General features: G+C 39.0%; 2 protein-coding genes across 2 annotated transcripts; both read left to right on the top strand.

The window, feature by feature from the left end:
• Positions 1 to 122: 122 nt before the first annotated feature.
• npl (N-acetylneuraminate pyruvate lyase (dihydrodipicolinate synthase)) lies at positions 123 to 9,962 on the top strand. The gene is made up of 13 exons (XM_071487588.1): positions 123 to 259; positions 843 to 925; positions 1,092 to 1,184; positions 1,428 to 1,501; positions 3,407 to 3,494; positions 3,618 to 3,675; positions 6,273 to 6,348; positions 7,866 to 7,958; positions 8,066 to 8,208; positions 8,327 to 8,373; positions 8,482 to 8,566; positions 8,663 to 8,702; positions 8,849 to 9,962. Exons 3-13 carry the CDS (start codon positions 1,117 to 1,119, stop codon positions 8,992 to 8,994), a joined length of 918 nt encoding a protein of 305 aa, XP_071343689.1. The 5' UTR covers positions 123 to 259; positions 843 to 925; positions 1,092 to 1,116; the 3' UTR covers positions 8,995 to 9,962.
• A 3,360-nt stretch (positions 9,963 to 13,322) lies between these two features.
• On the top strand, positions 13,323 to 18,562 carry sec22bb (SEC22 homolog B, vesicle trafficking protein b). The gene is made up of 5 exons (XM_071487568.1): positions 13,323 to 13,534; positions 15,174 to 15,283; positions 15,529 to 15,689; positions 16,794 to 16,940; positions 17,111 to 18,562. The coding sequence occupies exons 1-5, from the start codon at positions 13,460 to 13,462 to the stop codon at positions 17,263 to 17,265; spliced, it is 648 nt and encodes a 215-aa protein (XP_071343669.1). The 5' UTR covers positions 13,323 to 13,459; the 3' UTR covers positions 17,266 to 18,562.
• The last annotated feature ends 1,786 nt before the right edge of the window (positions 18,563 to 20,348 follow it).

Below are 20,348 nucleotides of genomic sequence, written 5' to 3'. Positions count from 1 at the left end.
AATCATGACCGAAACCCCACTGACATGCATATATAACCTAACCCCAAGAATAACCAATAGTTTAACGGCCTTTTGAAGAGAGTGCCACGGATTACCACGGTTGTATTACGGCTACATGAGGCGGAAGAGTTACCTGAAAGCGTCAGCTCGGGGGGAAAAACCACACCACACATCTATCTCCATCTTACAGGTGCTGCCTTTCCGTGCTGCTCGAAAAAATGTCTCTCAGCCCCTCTACCTAACCCAGTTGCTGGCGTTGGTAAGAGACAGCGAAGTGTAATCTTTAATAATCACGCCCTTTAGTGCATGTTGTTGTTGAAATAATGAAAGAGCGTCGTGACAATTGTAGTTATTCGACTGGACTCCTCCGCTAAATGCAGTGCTTTTACCATTAGTAGCTTGTTTGACATAGCCTCTGCACACATCAAGGCAAATTTGAGCCCCTTGGGTATTGTGATGGTTTTAACACGTAGAGCTCCATTAGATCTCAATTTCCCGTGTGTACCATGCTGTTTGTACGAGCTTCCCAGCCTTTACAATCAAAATATCCCGACAACAAGTGAATGCGGAGTTAATGTGTTTTAAACGAAAGAAAACTCAATTTAAACCTCTAAATACAAAAAAAAGCCTATTGGAAACACTGTGTGCGTGTGTGAAGGTGAAGCGGATACTTCCTAATTTCTAACGAGGGGGACTGCAGGTTTATTTACACTGTTTTTCCACTACAACTACATTTCCCGTGATGCTTCGCAAAGTCACTTGACGCTCCGCTGGTTTCACATGACGGACATATCAACAAATCCCTGACAAGTATGTTGAGAAACAGGTTGCTACTTCCACAGACATGAAGCAGATGTCCTCAGCGCTCAGAGGGAGAAGCAGTCTTACATGTGTGACATCTGGATCCCTTTAATCGTTTCCTACGGTACATTTTTATTTCTTCTCCTGTAACCTATGTGTATGTCTTAATTGATTGCATGGCATGAATACTGTTGGTCCATGATGCATTATGTAGTCAACTGAACTAACAGGTTTTTCTTTTTTTTCTTTCTTTCCTTTGTTCCAAACATGTCTGGTTTATCTGTTTTTAGCTTTCATCAGACCGTTATATCAGCTATGGCTCCCACTCATGAGAAGCTGACAGGACTTGTTGCAGCTACATTCACTCCATTCACCAAAGAAGGGTAAGCCTTAAGAAACCACTTTCCTTTGTGTGTTTATCCATGAACCCAGCACTGAATGATATGTTTGATGGGTGAGTGTACACATTCAATTCCCCTGGAAAAGTTAAAAGTGGGGAGTGAGTGTGGATGTATCTGAAAATTGTGGTCATCATAAACCCGGGTAGACCTGGAGTATTATAGCATGTTTGGTATTCTTTTTCCCTTATGTGTGGGCCTATATTTTCTACATTTTCCCCACAACAGGGACATCGACCTATCAGTGATTGGAGATTATGTTGACTACTTGAAAGAGAAACAAGGTGTAAAAAACATATTTGGTAAGTTTACAAGTGGATTCTTCCTATTTGTCATTGACTGTGTTCCCATCTGAATCACTGATATTTGCACGTTTCATCAGGATGTACATTTTCTGTGTTGACCCTTGTTTGTGGTATAAAAAAAATAAATAAAAAGGTTATCAGTCAGTTAATTACTTTTATACTTTTGGAATACAAATACACTACAAGTAATTCTACACTTGGAAAAAAAAAATCTGATATCGTCACAGCCCTAGTCTGATATGCAGTATCTCACACCGGCGTACTTTATTTATGTTAGAAACGTCTACCATAAAGTTGTGTGTGACTGCTTCTGTTATTCATTTTATGCCATAACCCATATACAAGTTGTGGCTTGTATAAGTCTCGTTATTATTATGCCTAAGAGAAGAAAGAGACAATGTTGATTCTGCAGGGTGATATATCTGATATAGGGGTGTCGCAGCAACTGTGATGTTTAAAAAATGCAAAAGATATTGATATATTGAAATAGTAATATCGTGTTATGTGATCTCCTGCATTCGTTAAATGCAGTGCTTTTACTGTTAGTAGCTTGTTTGCCTTGTGGGTCTTTTGTTTATCAGTTGATGTGGGTGCCTTTTCACTGCCCGTTCAATCTAATTGTTCTTTTTGTTCGCTTTAGTAGAGTCATGGTTCCAGACTCTCTCTCCTCTTCCCTACACGCACATTTGAGTGAAATTTATTTGCCAAAAAAAAGAGACAAAACACACAATAAACAAAGTTGAAGATGAATTTGACCAATAGTATTATTTTTATTTTATTTAAAATTTTCTATTGATACCACATTAATATCGTGATTATTGTGAATTCTTTTGGCCAAAATAATTATGTTGTGAAAATCTGATATCGTCACAGCCCTAGTCTGATATGCAGTATCTCACACCGGCGTACTTTATTTATGTTAGAAACATCTACCATAAAGTTGTGTGTGACTGCTTCTGTTATTCATTTTATGCCATAACCCATATACAAGTTGTGGCTTGTATAAGTCTCGTTATTATGTAATAACTGTCAATTACACAGTCATGAGTTACTACATAATACTCAGGAACTGAAGGATATTGCTTCTGTCTGTAGAAGTCACTTAAAGTTTTCATCCGTAACTTTAGTAGTGAGACATGCCCACGCAGAGCAGTTGAGTATGTTGTATACCCATACAGACAAACTCAGGACACACGTCTCCATAGCACCACTGCTGGTCCAAAACCCCACAGGGTACCTTCACATTTAATCAACTAATACCAAAATCAGTTCAGCTGTTAATGATAAATATGTCTTCATACCGCATCAACATAGGCTTCATATAATTTTCCTGAAAAAGGAAAAAACTTTGGTATGCCGTGTTGTCGTGGACACTTGTGATCCGTACTCATAGTTAACTGGTTAACACAGCTTTATCTGACCTTTTCAGGACAAACAGGAATATATTGTTTTGTCTCAGGCTCCAGTTGGTATCAATCTATTCTCCGTTAACAACTGTCCTTGATAAAGAAACACAGAGAAAGGTTAGACAAAATGAAGACTACACTGATTAGGGCTAATCAGTGTTTCCTGTGTGTCAGACATGACTCTGATTACTGTTTATTTCACACTGTTCATTTAACAACTCATCTTAGTTTGTGCAAAGCTTCTCCTCTTCTTAACACTTTATTTCGTCACTACTGTAAGATCTATGTGATCTTGTGTGCTAATCATTTGACATGTAAAACACGATGAGGCACATGGCATACTCTGCTGTAATGCTGTAAACTGTAATGTGTGATTTTTTAGTTTGCTGCTGGTGATTCTTTGTGCTGAGCTAAATTCAGGTTAGCTTGTGTTCCTCACTTTCCTTTAAGATCTGCTTTTGTGATATCAAAATTCGAAGACTTTATTTGCTTACAGTGAATGGCACCACCGGAGAGAGCATGTCTCTCACTGTTGAAGAGAGGAAGAAGCTGGTAGAGACATGGTGCAAGGAAGCCAAGGGAAAGTAAGTCATCACACATCCTTCTTGCCCGAAGATTTGCTAATATGCCGAATTTAAAAGAAGAAGAGGAAAAGTTGAAAGTTTGTGAAGTTTCTTTCGCCTTTATGTGTGTGCATGTCTCTACAGAATGGATCAGGTGATTGTGCATGTCGGTTGCATGAGTCTGAAAGATTCCCAAGACCTGGTGAGTCATTGTATCCTGTATCGTTACTAATGATGTGAACATGAAATAAAACCAATGACTCACAACAAAACCAGAGGGTGAATTTCATGAAGCAAGATTACTAGATTTAAAGCATGGTTATTTTTAAATAAATCAGGCTTATTTTCAGGAAATCCTGTTTCATATAGCAGATTTTTAGAAGGCTATCCTGGGTTACCATGGAAACATATCCCTCCAGACTATCCTGGTCCGAGTTGGGTTCATTTTCAGGCTTAACTTCACCTTAACCAGCATTAAGAATTAACCCTCCAGATTGAAACACAGTTTTTGCAAATACAACACAATAATGTCAGTCGTTTAAAGTAGTTCCACAACAGTTTTCAACTACATTTTGCACATTGATCATATGCAGTCCAGCCAAAAATGAGGCTTTGACGAGTCTTGTTTTCATCACACTTAATGTATTTTTTTTTTTTTTTTTAGAAGAACATGTTTTACATTTGAGTGAAATATATTTGCCAAAAAAAGAGACAAAACACACACTCAACAAAGTTGAAGATGAATTTGACCAATAGTATTATTTTTATTTTATTTAAAATTTTCTATTGATACCACATTAATATCGTGATTATTGTGAATTCTTTTGGCCAAAATAATTATGTTGTGAAAATCTGATATCGTCACAGCCCTAGTCTGATATGCAGTATCTCACACCGGCGTACTTTATTTATGTTAGAAACATCTACCATAAAGTTGTGTGTGACTGCTTCTGTTATTCATTTTATGCCATAACCCATATACAAGTTGTGGCTTGTATAAGTCTCGTTATTATGTAATAACTGTCAATTACACAGTCATGAGTTACTACATAATACTCAGGAACTGAAGGATATTGCTTCTGTCTGTAGAAGTCACTTAAAGTTTTCATCCGTAACTTTAGTAGTGAGACATGCCCACGCAGAGCAGTTGAGTATGTTTTATACCCATACAGACAAACTCAGGACACACGTCTCCATAGCACCACTGCTGGTCCAAAACCCCACAGGGTACCTTCACATTTAATCAACTCATACCAAAATCAGTTCAGCTGTTAATGATAAATATTTCTTCATACCGCATCAACATAGGCTTCATATAATTTTCCTGAAAAAGGTATGCCGTGTTGTCATGAACACTTGTGATAAGTTTTGCATAATGTAAAACATGCAACCAAAAGCAAAGGTAAACAAAAGGAAGCTTAATCATTGAGAGACCATCAAATGCAAAATAGGTAATGAAGTTCAGAGTTCAAAAACAAAAAAAAATGGAACTGAAAGTAGCAGCATGTAAGATCCCTGTATGTCACATGTCGCACAGATGGCATAGTCAGATCCAACACATAATAGGGAGAGCCAACACCATCAGGCAAAAGCTGAATTAGGCAGCAGGTAAGTCTGTTTTGCCGCTGGCAGGACCTGAGCCCTGGTCACCACGAAATACTGAGTCTCAATTAAAGGCAGGTACTAATGTCATTAAGCTACAGGGCCATATGTGAACATCAAGTTTTGGAAAGATAAGGCATACACCTCTGCTTAATCCCCCAGGTCATCCTGTTACGGTATCAGTAGGATCTATCTGACATCTATCTGTGGCTTTAGTTATCCCTATCCTTTGGAACAATTGTTAAAGTCTCTATATTAACATCCAGAAAAGGTCTGGATGGTCTTTCTAAGTTCCTCAGTGAACCTATCAGGGAAAATCTAATCTTCTATAGCTTAATGCAATATAATACATCCTTGAACCACCTGTTATGGGTAGGTGGGGACATTTAAGAAGTATGAGGTATCTAGCTAAGAGAGAGTTAAAACTGAAAATTCAGTTAAGATACAGAAGAGTGTGTTAGTTCTGGGGTGAACCCCAAAAAGAGCCGCAATTGGGTCAGGTGGAACATCCATATATATCCCTGGAAAATGTTTAAATGTCTGACCACAATTCAATCAGGCGAGGACAAGTCCAGAACACGTGGAGCAGGTCGGCAGGTGATTATCTACAATGGCGACATGCATCACTTGCACCAGGAAGTATCATTGCAAATGTCGTGTTAGCATAATACATGTGATGTAGAATCTTACACTGTGTAAAATTGTGTCTGGCACATATTGAGGAGGTGTAGCCCCAGCACAGTCTCCTAGGTCCCCTCCGTCAACTCCACCCCCAGATCCTGCTCCCACACAATTTTACTAGAGACAGAGACAGGCTGCAGATTCTTCTAAATACCACTTTCAGTCTTTATGCTACACTAAGCTAACTGTCTGCTAACAGTTATGAGAGTTCCAGAAAGACAATAAGCATATTTCCTATGTTAAACTCCAAAAGTTTAAATATTCCTTTAAGGCAGTTGTCAGCTTGAATGAGGAAAAACAGAAAACAACAAAAAGGGTTAAATACATAACCAGAGTTTATTGAAGTGTTTTTGGTAGATCTTTTTTCCACAATGAGAACTCATCTTAAGATTACAATGTACAGTGTGTATGTGTGTGAGTGTGTGTGTCTGTGTGTGTGTATTGTACCAAGTTTAAGGTATCTGCTATAGCAGTCGGTTCCATTGTTCTTTCACACTATGTTAATCTTCCCTCCAGGCTCGCCATGCAGCACAGCTCGGGGTTGATGGAATCGCAGTCATTTCCCCCTCTTTCTTCAAGCCCAGGAATGCAGGTATATGATGCGGGGAAATGGAAAAATGCTCATGTTTTCAGATGAAAGGTCAGGCATGTTGAAAGGGTGTGCCACAAGGAGCGACAGAAAACCGTACATAAACTCAGGAAAAGATATTCACCAACAGTGAGAGGAAAAATAAAACAAACGTCATTGATATGTATGTAATGTTTTATAATACTTTATTTGTATAGCACTTTTCAATACAAGTAACAAAGTTCTTCACATGTGTCAAATATAAAACATCCACACAAATCAAATAAAACATCCAAACAAATCAAATAAAACAATGAAAAGAATTTTGAAAGTAGACAAGTTGAGTTACATACTGTTTACAGACTTAAATGTCAACATCAATTGTAAATAATCTTCCACCATTTGGCGTGGTGCAGGTCTAGTCGGTTTACCATCCTCTGTGTCTGTAAATAAACAGGAATTCCAGTCTGCTTTCAGTTCAGCATGAGTGGATGAAGACGTAGCACTGCTCAGGCGTGTTCTCACCTCTTATCTTGTAAGCACAATGATGGCTGAAGGTTTTGGCAAACAACCATTATTATTATTATATCATTATATTACTGCACTAAAGCTTTAGTGATGTCCCTCAATCGTAAGTCACTTTGGATAAAAGTGCCAGCCAAATGAGTAAATGTAAATGTAAATGTAAATTTTACCAGGACTGCCACTACCCGCTCCCAGCACAAAACCACATTCAGTGTAATAGAAAACTTTTTCATTTTTTTGTGTCCCCTGGAAAAACCTCCATTGTGTTGTGTGTATTTGCAGCGCATTTGTGTATTTGGCTGTGTTGTTAGTATTTGCAGTATATGTGTTTTCAAATTTAAGATGTTTTCTGTTTTGTTTGTGTTTTGTCTATTTGCATGTGTTTTCTTAAGTTGCAGTGCGTTGAGATCTCAGGGCCACTGTATATTGGGCCTCTGATTTCATCAAATTTATTTTGAATCCTAAAACCCAGGAGAGGCTCTACTTGATCTAAAGGTGCAGGCATAGAGTGATCGGTTTGGTACAAACAGTAAAATATCATCAGTGTATAGCATCAACTTTCGTGACACCTGGCCGATCTGCACGTCCAGTTGCCTTTAAAGAGCCTGTAAAGAGCTCTGGTAAACCAGTATATCAATTCAGAAATACCCACAGAAATACATTCACTTTCTGAATATAACTGAAATAATTAACACATATTTAAAGAAGTGGAAAAATATACACAGGGTTAAATGTAAAAAAAATAAATGAATAAAAAAAGAGAGATCCAACATACTACTGCAGACACGCAGACTGGAGGAGCTGGGGATCAAACCACTGACCTTCTGCTTAGTGGATGACCTGCTCTACCTCCTGAGCCACAGGTGCACCTCAGACAAACTGAATTTGAGTTCAGGAAGCAGTCCTACCATTTCATACCAAAACATTTTTGAACTTGTCAGACTTAGTTGGACAGTAAAACCAAAAGAAAACACACTGTTTGTATAATGTCAATTTTCCTTCTCACCCTCCTTCAGATGCATTGACAATGTACCTCAAGGAAGTGAGTAAAGCTGCTCCAGGAGTGCCCTTCTATTATTATCATCTTCCAGCGTTCACTGGTGTTGATGGTTAGTGCTATTGATGACTGATTTTGCATTTGGCAACCATGGTGAGAAGCTTGTTAAATGTCTTTACTGATGGCATACTGAATGTGTCATGGTCTTTTTTTCCTCAGTGCTGGCGATAGATGTGTTGGAGGGTATTAAGCACAGCATTCCCTCCTACAGCGGAGTGAAGTTCTCCAGCACTGACCTGATGGACTTTGGCCTGTGTGTTAGCCAAAGTCAGGATAAATCAGTCCTCTACGGCGTGGACGAGGTCAGCCTTCTCTCCTTCTTCACCTGTTTTGAGCTATAGTTGTTGATATTGTGCGATGACTTTGTGTGACTCTAACCAAGAGCCGGCCTCAAACTGTTTATATTTCATTTTTCCATAGCAACTGTTAGCAGCTCTGGCTATGGGAGCCAGTGGGGCCGTTGGCAGGTCTGTGTGTGAGCTTGCATATGTAAAATGCTTTGTTTCCGTTCATGCTGTGCATCTGGGCTAAACAGTTATTCACAAGGACATTTTTATTAATATCTCTGCCCACAGCACATATAACTACATGGGACGTATTATGAACAACCTGCTATCAGAATTTGGGAACGGCAGCTTAAACAAAGCCAGAGAAACACAGGTACGGTCCATCAACCTGTTGTTGTTCCCAACCCTCTCTTTTGAGATTTTGCATCAGTTTTGGTAACTGACATCTTTTTCTCATTTACATGAGCAGTTCAAGATGCAAGAGTTTCTCCGTTATGCCAAGAACTTCAGTGAGTGGTGGTTGTGTTATAATGTGTTGTATTTTTTGTTTGTGTGTTTTGTTTTGTTTTTTTACCAGATTATATAATATAAATAATTGGTTTGGTACTAGAGCAGTGTTTCTCTACCTCTGAATCTACTTTCTTGGTATTTACAGACTTTGATCTGGGAGTGAACAAGCAGCTGATGATTGTTTTATCAGGCTTGCAGCTGGGGCCCCCTCGACTTCCTGTGATGCCATGCTCTCCAAGTGACGCTGAGAAGATTGCAGAGGAATTTCGCAGGATTTTTCCTGAAAGCTGATTTGGTCACACTCTTTAACACTGTTTGACAGTTTAACCCTTAAAATCAATAATCAATAACCTTACCATTTAGACCTCACCTAAATCCATTTATCGTACAAAATCAGCAATTTTGAATCAGGCATTCACACTGTGCAACAAACCTTACCATTAATAGGATGGGAATAATAGTCGTCTCTCATTTTTCCAACTAAACTGTAAATTTAAGTGGCCTTGTGCAAGTCATTCCAGATGTACAGTCAGAGGGGTTAGGCATTTCTGTGAAACCAATCCAAAATTATCCTTGAGCTATACAGCAGTTTAACATTTTTAGCTTTTACACATTTAAGCTTTTTAGCTCTTACAGCAATTTAACTTTTTTCGCTTTTACATGTCCTTAGCAGTGCACTCTACTGTTTCAATAAAAAAATTCATAGGGGTTCACAGGGGTATATTTTCTTTGTTGAATATGTTACAATATTTTTGTATAGGCATTATCTATTGACATTTTTCAATGTATTTCCCTTTGATTGGGAAAATACTCATATGTTACCAAATGTCAACACTAACAATAACTAATTTCCATTGCCCAGGGAATGCAGCACTTTTGCTACATTCAGGGAACAGGGGTCTGTCACAACTCAGCAGTGTTATTGCTATTATCTTGTACTGTGTAAGACCATGACTGGCCTCATTTTGGGAATTTGAGCACTCAAAGCCTTATTTTGTAAGTAAAAGGAAGGATAATGAAGACTGAAGGAACATGAATACAAAATAAATACTGTATCATGAATGAATTGTCTGACACTCCAAAAGAGGCTAATTAAACATACAAATAGATACAAGAGAGCATAAAATACTTGTAAACTCGTATACTTGTGTACTCTTTGAATGGCATAAAAAGGGAAATGTGTTGTGTCGTGAAGAATCTTTGTTTTGCATTATAACAAGTAATCACAAATTTCCTACTAATAAATGCTGTGATCAGTTTCTTGGTTCATGTCTCATTCTTATGCTTTGTCCATGAGAAAATTTCCAATAACCAGCCCAGATTATCTCCAAGACCTGCACAAACACGCAGTGGTGGTCTTTTTCTTTTGAAGAGAGGGATTTAAGTTCTGGATGCAAAAGAGGCCTCTGAGAGCATTTGTGAGACCTGTTGGCATTTGTGGAACTACAAGAGATGGTATATTTCCTTCAGATTGTACCTGTTAAAAAATGAAACATCATCAATGGTTTGTTTGCTCAAACTAAAAAAATGGTTAAATTGTGGTTTGTGTGAAAGTTCTGTTGCGCCCCGAAATCACCCCTCACTTTTAAAAACCCTTCTTTCAATTCTAGTCCTTTGATGCGGCTGCTATTGTTCCAAATTAACCTCTAATCATATAGAGCAGTTTTGGCTAAAGCACGTTAAATTCAGCCACTGTTCTGCTCCCCACAACAGAGCAGTGCATTTACACATGACGGTAATGTCAATGCCACCCACTGACAACCATCAATGGATTCAGCAGCTGTGTAATTGTGTCACTTCCATTTTATTAACTCATCCTCATCCTCAGCTTGTTCAAGTCATGTTTCATAATGAGTTTCTGAATATTTCTATAATTATATATATTTTTACTTTAATAGTACTCTGTGAGGAGTGTGTGTGTGTGTGTGTCCTAGGTAGCTAAGAAAGCGGTCTCTATTCTTGTACTTTGTGTTGATTATAAGGTCTAAGGTAGTGAAACTGCATAAAGATAAGTATAAATATCCATTCCTTTTATCCCTGTTAAACTGTGTTACTGCTCAGTCATGCATGCAAAGCATTCATAACAGTAAAGTTTATTTTTACCCTGAGACTGTCTCAGTCATGCTGACCACTGCTTTAAATGTTAGTATTTGTAATGGTGTCAAGTCCATCTCCCACATGTAAATATTTCAGGCGTTTGCAGTGAGAAACACCTGATTGTCTACAGTTGAGTTTCAGTGGCTGTATATTGTGACTGAACCTGAATCCCTGCCAAGCTCATATGGACCCACAGCTGCAGTGGTAGAGGACCAGATGGGGCCTATATGGAGAGGAAATATGATATATATAGGATGGCACTGATGATCCCCATGAGGACACAGGGCGGTTGAAGCAAGAAGAAAAAATAAAACCATAGTACATGTAAAGAAGATGATGAAAAAAAAATTGCAAAATTGTATAAACTTTACTCAGGAAATCAAGAGGTGTACTTAGGTAAGAGTTTGAGGTATTTGTACTTTACTGGAGTATATTTTATGTTACTTTATATTTATTTCAGAGGGAAATCTTGTACTTTTTATTCCAATATATTCATTTGACAGATATAGTTACATCACAGGTTATGATTTTAAATAAAGAATGTGACATAAAACTACAACCCATTGTTAAAGATTAAACCAGTAGTTTACAACCATTTGGCTTGCAGTCCCCATAAGTTCCATTTACAAGTTCTTCTTATACCACTGTGTGGAACTGTAATCTTAGGACACAATTGCTCCATGTCTCCTATCCTGAAAGTCCTGTTCTTCTTATTGAGGGACAATTTAAACACAGAAGGGTTATTTTAAGGATTTAATGCGCTTTCCTAGAGTCTTAGTTGTTCCATCAATACACAAATCAACCTGCATGGTATGCATTGGTAACTTCCTGTGGAAATGCCTGCTGACTCATTCTGTCACCACAAGTCACTAGACTCTGAGGTCATCAAAGATCTGGTGAACTGGTGAACCTGTGAACAGTTTCATGAGCTGGAACGTCCTCTCTTTCTCTCTGCAACTCTTAATAACTTGTCTGACCATAGTTTGGAGGAGAAGACTTTCCAAACCTCACCTCTCATGCACATTCCTACAAGTGGATCCTCACTGGCGTTTTTACCCGTAAATAAAGTCTGCTGCATGTTAATGTGTTGATGTGTTAATGGGTTCCTTGCTCAGTCTGACTTTTTTTAAAATAAGCTGTTTTGAAATATATTTTAATATTTGTTATTATCTTTACCTTTCTTCTCATGAGATGAAAAAGTGTTGCATTGTCTAAAATATCCCACATTTATGTTGCAAGTAATTCTGTAGTGCCACTTTTCCATTTCCATATAAGAGTCATCATTTCAGAATAAAGAACTGAACCGTGATTAACTCAAATTGTTGCTGGGACACTATCTATATTTCATTTTTTTTTTTTTTTTTTTAATAAGGGGAGGAATCACTTTCTTAGTGTATTGAAGAATTTGTGCCCCACAGAGGCTTTTCTAAAGTGAACAATGCTGCCCACTGCTGTCTACAATTGATACCTACAGTATACGTAAGCATTAGGTCAACTCACTGAACGTCTTGATCTTTGGTTCCTCCGTGGTGTAAAAGACAGGAAAGGTGGAACGACACTGATAATATTCTGTGTTATAAGATGAGAGAAGGCTGACTTATGTAATGACTCAATTCCAGCAGAGTGACCTGGAAACAACTTGGCTTAATATTCACGAGGCTTTACAAGAGATTGAATATGTCACTATATTGACATATTACTTTCAGATAAAGCCTTCTTGATGGACATTGTTTACAAAACTTTAGATATTCTTTAATACATTTGACAAAAGTGAAATTTTATTTTCTTGGCCTTTGGCCTTGGCCATTTTCCGAACTTCCTTGAAGTCACAGGGCAAATTTGCTATAAAATAATTGAAAAAAGATATTTGCAGAACACAAAAATGTTTACTCACACACTGTTGACTGCAAACAGCACTGCATTCAAACAAATATTTCATTGAGACAAATTTATTTTTAAGGTTCTTATCCTAAAAACATTTTGTAAATGATTTTAGAATAAGGACATTTTTTCTCTTTACACTCAACATTATATTAAGAGATCTTTTTAACATTTAGTCTACTAATTGATATGAATGGCATGGACAGAACATTACTCACCTGTGTAAAAGGGACCTACAGGATTTATTGCGGGTCTATTGCAGTAACAATACGCAGGCACATTTTATTTACATTTTTTTAGTTGTCATTTTCATTCAGGATTGATTGATTAGGTGTATCTAATAAACTGGTAAACTAAAAAAAAACTCATGAGTCCAATTATTGCTGTTAATTAGGCTATTAAATAATTAGTCTGATTAAGCAAGCGCGGTAGTTCATTCTTGTAATGGGTGGTGAAGATGATACAAAATATTACAAATATTTTTTTTTTGCTCTCTTTTTTGTACTCTTTACAACAAAGAGGAACAGCAATGTTCACACACAAACACACACTCACATACACACACGTAACCCGCGATGCGGAACTTTTCTTGTGGTCGCTTGTTTCCGCTTAACGAGAGGACGGAATGATTTGGCTGTGACACATAAAGCTCTAGCGTTTCCGGCCAGCTCAGCGCGTCAGTCCTGTGCTGTTGTCGGTTCACAGCTTGTCAAACACTGGGACCAGTCGCCTGTGACATTTGCTGGGCGGCGGAGAAACACCGGCAGACGGCAGAGAGATGGTGCTGCTGACGATGATCGCTCGGCTGGCGGACGGTCTGCCGCTGGCCGCTTCAATGCAGGAGGACGAGCAGGTTCACATTTCAGCTATTTTGCCTCTGTGGTAGCTAGCTGTCTGTTTTGCTTTTGTCAATTCAGGCCACTGCTGTAAATCTAAGGTGTGCAAATGCTACAGTGACACGTTAGCTAACCCTAACCAGCTGGCCAGCTGTGACTCCCCGGACCCACAGGACGTTTTTCCTCCAGATGTGGGTCCTGGAGGACTCAAGGACTCGGCCAGGGGCTGTTGTGCGAAACTCAATTCGACCTCACAGGATGACTGGGTGATAAGTGAAGGCCTGCCTGGCTGTACACAGAGCCACACTTGGCTATACTTGAAGCAACTGACTCATTCACCGGAGATCAGGCTCGCTGTGTTTCAACCCTGACCCCATTCAGATGCTCTTTCAAATCATTCAAGCGTTGCACAACTGCAGTGAAACTTTGGCATCCTGCTGCAGCTGCTGACTGACCCAAAACCCAGTTTACTTTAGGTTTCCCGAAAACCTAATCAATCTTTAATCCACGATTGGGCGTGTCTGCATATATGGTGTCATAAACAAAGACGCCTGCAAATCATTGATCCCGTTTGATTGCTGAATAAAGTCTTTAACACCCGATCAGACTCATTAGTTTTCTTCAGCAGAGCCTGTAAAGATGCTGTGTGTACCAGCCAATCTGAGCTCGCCACAGAGGTCGCGTATTGGCGTATTTGTTACCTGATGAGTCACAAGGAATATCCCCATATAAAGATATTTGTTTAAGGTGATTGGGAAAGGGTGTTGCCATTACACGATTTCTCCACCAGAGAGCACTACATCAACATCCTGCTCACTGCACGTCTCAGTCACAGTCATCCACGTTTAAGGGAGCGTCATCAAAAATGTTTGATAAGCGCATTCTTCAGATACTATATCTTAAAATAATTTTTTAATCTTTCATTATTGTTATTGGTAAAAGCTCTGAAATCCAGTATCGGTCGAGCTCTTGGAAACATATGCTTACTGAACTTTTTTTTTTTTTTTTTTTTAAGTTTATTATATATTTTTAAGCAAAGAATGTTAAATTGATGGCATTTGTAACTTGTTAAGTTGTTTTATTATGTTTGAGCATGACTTAACAGGAGTCTAACATATTTCCCTCATTCTCTTGTTTGCTTTCCAAAAGGGAAGTGAAAAGGTTTGTTGTTTCTCTGCTCCGTGCTTCCACCTCATACATGTTTCTGTGATGCTACAGTGTTACTGTAAAGAATCTGTCATTTGGTTGAGGAGACAGCACCCGAGAAATGATACCATCCTAACTGTAAACAATTCACCACAAAGTGGCTATTTGTTGCCCCCAGTCTCTGATGTAGCATCACACTGCTGAGTCTGTCTGTAGTCTTTCACATTTAGAGTTTATTTTCAGCACAATACAGGGCAAGAAATTCACACCATCAAGGAAAACAGTGAGTTTTTGTCTGTCTTGTCAAAAACCTAAACCAGTGACCACACTCTAAATTTTATATAGTTTATACCTCTTCTGGTGGGTAAATAGTCAAAGTTTCTTGTTAACTCACCTGCCATTGTGGCACACACAAGTCAGTTTCTTGCCCTGATTAAACCATTTTTTTCTGTGTGAGCTGTGAGGGAGATGTGTAGTGACCATTGTTGGTTTTTTTTTTTTCCTGTTTAGTTGGGTCGGGATCTTCAGCAGTATCAGAGTCAAGCTAAGCAGCTCTTCAGGAAGCTCAATGATCAGAGTCCCACACGCTGCACTCTAGAGGCTGGTTCCATGGCATTTCAGTGAGTACGAACTTGTGGACAAAGAGGAATTGTGCACCAACATAAACCTAAATAACATAAATCTAAATAACTCACCACTTGGTGGATCTAGAAACCTTCACTGGTTTCTAGATAGTTTTGGAGTAATTATGTCACAGTGAAGCTCAAATGTGAGAAACTCACTCACCTAAAAGACATGTTTCTAACCAGTTGCCCCCACCAACTACGTGTTTTAGTTCTGATCGTTCTCTCCGTCCTTTCTGCAGCTATTTTATAGAGAAAGGAGTGTGCTACCTTGTGCTGTGTGAAGCCAGCTTTCCCAAGAAGCTGGCCTTTGCTTACCTAGAAGACCTGCAGGCAGAGTTTCACGAGCAACATGGAAAGAAGGTCCCCACGGTATCCCGGCCTTACTCCTTCATTGAATTTGGTAAGAACAAAATAGAGCTACAATTGAATGTTACTTCTGTTTTTATGCAAAAAAATTTAAGCATGTTGCATTTTTAGTCACTCAGTACCTGTTCAGACATCAGCAGTCCTATTAATCATAGATCAAATTATCTGCTTCTTGTTTGTGTCAAATGCATTGCTGGTCATTAACATGCTGTATAATAAGTATAGCTGCAATGATGTGGTGTTAGGGTAAAAAAAAATAAAAAATAAAAAAATAAAAAAAGCCAACAGACTTTTTCTCTTCTTATGCTTAAACTGTCATCTGTTCCCAAATGTATAGCAATACCACACTGTGTGCATCTCACTGAGATGCTTTTCATGTAAAGTAACATAAAAATTGCACCAAAAACTCAGTCAATGTCTTAATGAAACTAACATTTTATAATGGCACTGAGGAAAAAAAATGTATCTAATGTGATGATATCTGGCCCATAACCTGACCTGCTTCAAAGAGTACTTCACCGATTTAGCATCGCGCTCTTACAACACTGTCGCCCTCACAATGGACACTTTTTAAAAAAGTATCCAGACTGATGCAGCCGAACTAGAGGCTACAACATTTATACCGTGCATTCTTCTTCCTTGTCAAAACCTTTGGCCTACATTACCCACAACACAACTCAAGTCAACCACCTCCACCACTGTTTGCTTGTTGCCATTAGCAAAACTCTTCTGGCCCACCACTGCATCACTTTTTTGGCAAATCACTACAGAGCCTCTGGAGAAATTTTACTCTCAACTGCCTAAAGCTTACATTTTCACTTTGAGCTCAATGTTTCACATCGCTGCTCACCCACAATGCCTTGCAAAAGTGATGTCACTTGTGTCCCATAGAAAATCAGTTGGAACAAACTCACACACTGCTCTACATTGAATGAATGATCTTCACCTTTAGTTAATCATGTCACCTAATTTTACCAGGGAGGGGAAATAATTCATCAAACATGTAAACATGCAGATACAACAGTCTAGCAGCACTGTGGAACTAAGACTCATCTGAACAAGTAATGAAGCAGTAAAGTATTTTGAGAAAACACTCAACTTTAACTGCTTTTCCTTTTGATATCTCTTCCTTATCCAGACACCTACATCCAAAAAACCAAGAAGTCGTACATTGACAGTCGAGCGAGACGGAATCTGGGCAGCATCAACACAGAGCTCCAGGACGTGCAGAGGATCATGGTGGCTAACATAGAGGAGGTGCTGCAGAGAGGAGAGGCTCTCTCTGGTGAGTCCGTGTTACCTCAGGCCTGTTCGGCCCTCTTCGGGTCAAACTGATGCACTGTGTTGTTCTCAGGCTGGATACTCTGTGTGTCTCCCTCCTCCTTTTTCACTCGCCTCTTTCCTGTTTTGATCTGAACTCTCATTCTCTGTCCTCTGGTTTCTCCTCCCCTGCAGCGCTCGACTCTAAGGCCAGCAACTTGTCCAGCCTGTCAAAGAAGTACAGGAGCGACGCCAAGTATCTCAATACCCGCTCCACCTATGCCAAGCTGGCAGCTGGTGGCGTCTTTTTCATCATGCTCATTGTCTATGTACGCTTCTGGTGGCTCTGAGACAGGAAGAAGAGATGAAGAAGAGGAAGGAGGTATTGAAGTGGAAAATGAGCTGCAAAGTCTGCAGACACAAAGAGAAGCTGTCACCTTCGACTAAAAACAGGATCCCTGCTCTTAATAAGACTTTACAGACATACGGTCACCCATTTTGTTCTTGCCTGTCCATGGATGTGTGATCTGAATATAAATGATGTCATAACACATAGTTTTATTATTAACAATTATGTTTTTGAAGGCAATTTGTGTGCAAGTGTGCAGGAAAAATGACGAGAAAAAGAAATTTCCTGTCTCGTGAGTATCCAAAGCTGTACTGTACTGTACCAGGAGCGACTGATTAAATCTTGTATACTGCCTAATAATACAGAAAAGAGCAAAAAAAAAAAAAACAACTTTTTTTTTATCCTGAGCAGATTATATGGGTATTGCCGTTCCTTAACATGATAATCATAGTAGTGATGACAGGCCTGGACAACATGCATCATGTACAACAGTTACAAATATAGGAAAACATGGCATTAATTCTAGTTCAGTTGAATAGGCTCAGCAACAACATACACAGAGTTAAGTAGACTGTTAAAAAAATACTGTATGGAAGCCTTGCAAATGCTATTTCACCCGTGTCTGATTTAACAGGTTATTTTTTGCCATTATGGGATGTCAGCGACAGTATAAGGGACTGTACAAAAATTGTTAGGAGGGAAAGGTGGTCATTAAAGGGGAAGGTTGACGTAGTTTTAGAGTCTGACTTTTTCAGAGAGGAGGGTGGGTCATTTAATGTCTCTCACCCAGAATTTATATTCCAGCCTTCCCTTTTAAAAAAAAGTAAAAAATAGTTGCAAATAATGTGTTTAGTGTGCACAGTGGGTCATAAAGATGCCCATTCTGATACGATAAGGACAAAGGGAGGTTCCTAAACAAAATATTAATAATGCTGGGAAGGGCCTTGCTTTTTGAAAGAGTGAAACATAAGATTCAACCCCTCTTCCCACCCCAATAACTTTCATACAGTCCCTAACCTGATGAACAGTGTGTATTCACGCTCCCTTTATGCTCTCTTGCACCATGACTGTGTGGACCAGCACCTTTCTGTAAACAGACAAAAAAAAAAAAAAATTGATGTCTGGTCAGGTCCTTTTTATTTTGTATAAAGTTTACACAAGTCTAGATTTGATTTAAAAGTTGGTAACAGGCTGACAGTCACAGGTGTTAAAGGCGGCTGCTGCCTGCTCTCAGCTGGAAAGGACACCTCTTTTTCTGTTCTGTCTGCTATCTATGAATAAAATCATTTGTTAGAGGATCTTGAGTGGAACAGAAGTTTGTTGGTGTTTCACTACTGGGAATACAAATGAAGATGCTTATGTTAGAAAGTTGGGCTGAAAGTTGTGGATTTAACCATCTAGGCAGAATACACAATCAGGACTGCAAATTGCCACCTGTTAATGTGATTATGAGCCTGTTCTTGGACAACCCCACTTAAATGACCTACTTTTGCTTTTCAGTAGCCTATGACGGGAACTCACTATTTTAACACAGAAATGAGTCCTTTTCCCGTTAAAAAAGGTTTCCCATGAATGTGTGAGTAATATACAATATGCTAAAGACTACCAGGGAAAAAAACTCAAAATAAAAAATGGGGAAAAACTAATTAAAAGAAACAATTCTGAGTAGGAAACTTAGTGACTCAAAGAGCACGCCTGCATACTGTTATTGATAAAAGCTGTTTGTTTCAGAATACAAACAGTTTCAGTGGAAAGGACCACAGGCTGTTGGTGCCACTGCCAGAGCAATTGTTTTAAAACACTTATTTTCCAGAAATACTTAGATGCTATCCAGATGCCATTTCACAGCATTTGCCGCCATTAACACAGTCTGGTGGTGCCATTGTTGACCAGCAGGGAGAGTGCTTTGCTTACTGTTGCGGAGATGCAGTGGAAATGTGAGGCTCAAAAATCTCCCTGACTTGCAGTTTCTGCTGTTGACAGCGGCCTCCTGTTAGCTGAGCTCCAAATCATAGGTTAGTTTTTAGAAGAAGGAAAAATGATAGGCTGCAGCTTCAGAGGGGGGAAAAAAAAAAACTGTTGCTGCTGCAGGTTTCCAGTACATTCAGTCAATGCAACAACTACTAGCATTGTAAGCAAAAAGAGCTGCCGTCTGATGCTTCAACTTCAGGCTGAACAGGAAATGTCAAAAATGAGAAGAAGCAGAGGGTAGCATGCCAAAGAAAAAAAACCACAGGGCACAGACTAACCTTTTCACCTCTCAAGGGAAGTGGGTATTTGTGAGTTTGGCCTCAGTTGTGATATAAGTTCTCTCTCTTTGCAGTCTTTTTCCACTTAAAACAGATTTCATTACCTGAGAGATGGTTTCTGCAGTTTCCTTTTCATTAACTGTCTCTGTCGCTGATGACTACTTGTTTCTCACTTTGTGCACATATTTGCAGCAGTGATGCACTTTTTAATCATATCCTGTCTGTCTGTCACCATCTGCACAGCCATTCTGCATACATTTAAAACTTTTGACCTTTGTCAGCATGCAGCAAAAGCTATTTCCAATTCTACTAAAAGCTGTAGGCTACAATCAGTGATTATTTTTAAAGTATGTATGTATAGTTTAGAATTTTATTTCAGTATTAAATTGTTTCCAATTTAGCAGATTTTTTTTTTTTTTTTTGAGGACAGCCACTGCCCCTATCACATTAATATATATCTGAAATCAACTTTTTGATGCTGACAGCACTCAGTCTTTTTCCCTGAGCTTCTTCATTACATTGGAGTTCCTTCGAAAATCAGGCTTTGTGTTTTTGTGGAGTGAAAAACATACATTCAGCTCAAAAAATAAGGAGCAGAAAGTCAAGTGTCGCATAGGTAAAGTGCAAAATCCATGTATGGTTATGTGTGTGTGTGTGTGTGTAAATGTCACAGCGATTAAAGTGAGGACAATGTACCCCTCTCTCACTCCAGCACTTTCTCTCCTTCCTCTGCAGGTTACCATAGCAGCAGCAAGTGTGTGACAGTCATGTGAAAACGAAGCTGATTGGATTAAAATACTTTGTGTGATCAGGGGTCAGGAATACGGCGCATGTA

Source organism: Trachinotus anak, unplaced genomic scaffold (assembly GCF_046630095.1).
Source record: "Trachinotus anak isolate AG129_WGS33_773 ecotype Australia unplaced genomic scaffold, CSIRO_AGI_Tana_v1 ptg000010l, whole genome shotgun sequence".
In the NCBI taxonomy this organism is placed as follows: Eukaryota; Metazoa; Chordata; class Actinopteri; order Carangiformes; family Carangidae; genus Trachinotus; species Trachinotus anak.
The sequence above is the reverse complement of the archived record's forward strand: the minus strand, read 5'-3'. Positions and strand labels throughout refer to the sequence as shown.

Bases quoted from the DNA above. Each gene is read 5' to 3' on its own strand.
- npl (XM_071487588.1), top strand. From the start codon at position 1,117: ATGGCTCCCACTCATGAGAAGCTGACAGGACTTGTTGCAGCTACATTC. The intron at 1,185-1,427 runs GTAAGCCTTAAG...TCCCCACAACAG, and splicing joins ACTCCATTCACCAAAGAAGG to GGACATCGACCTATCAGTGA. The intron at 1,502-3,406 runs GTAAGTTTACAA...ATTTGCTTACAG, and splicing joins AGGTGTAAAAAACATATTTG to TGAATGGCACCACCGGAGAG.
- sec22bb (XM_071487568.1), top strand. From the start codon at position 13,460: ATGGTGCTGCTGACGATGATCGCTCGGCTGGCGGACGGTCTGCCGCTG. The intron at 15,690-16,793 runs GTAAGAACAAAA...TTCCTTATCCAG, and splicing joins TTACTCCTTCATTGAATTTG to ACACCTACATCCAAAAAACC. The intron at 16,941-17,110 runs GTGAGTCCGTGT...CCTCCCCTGCAG, and splicing joins GAGAGGAGAGGCTCTCTCTG to CGCTCGACTCTAAGGCCAGC.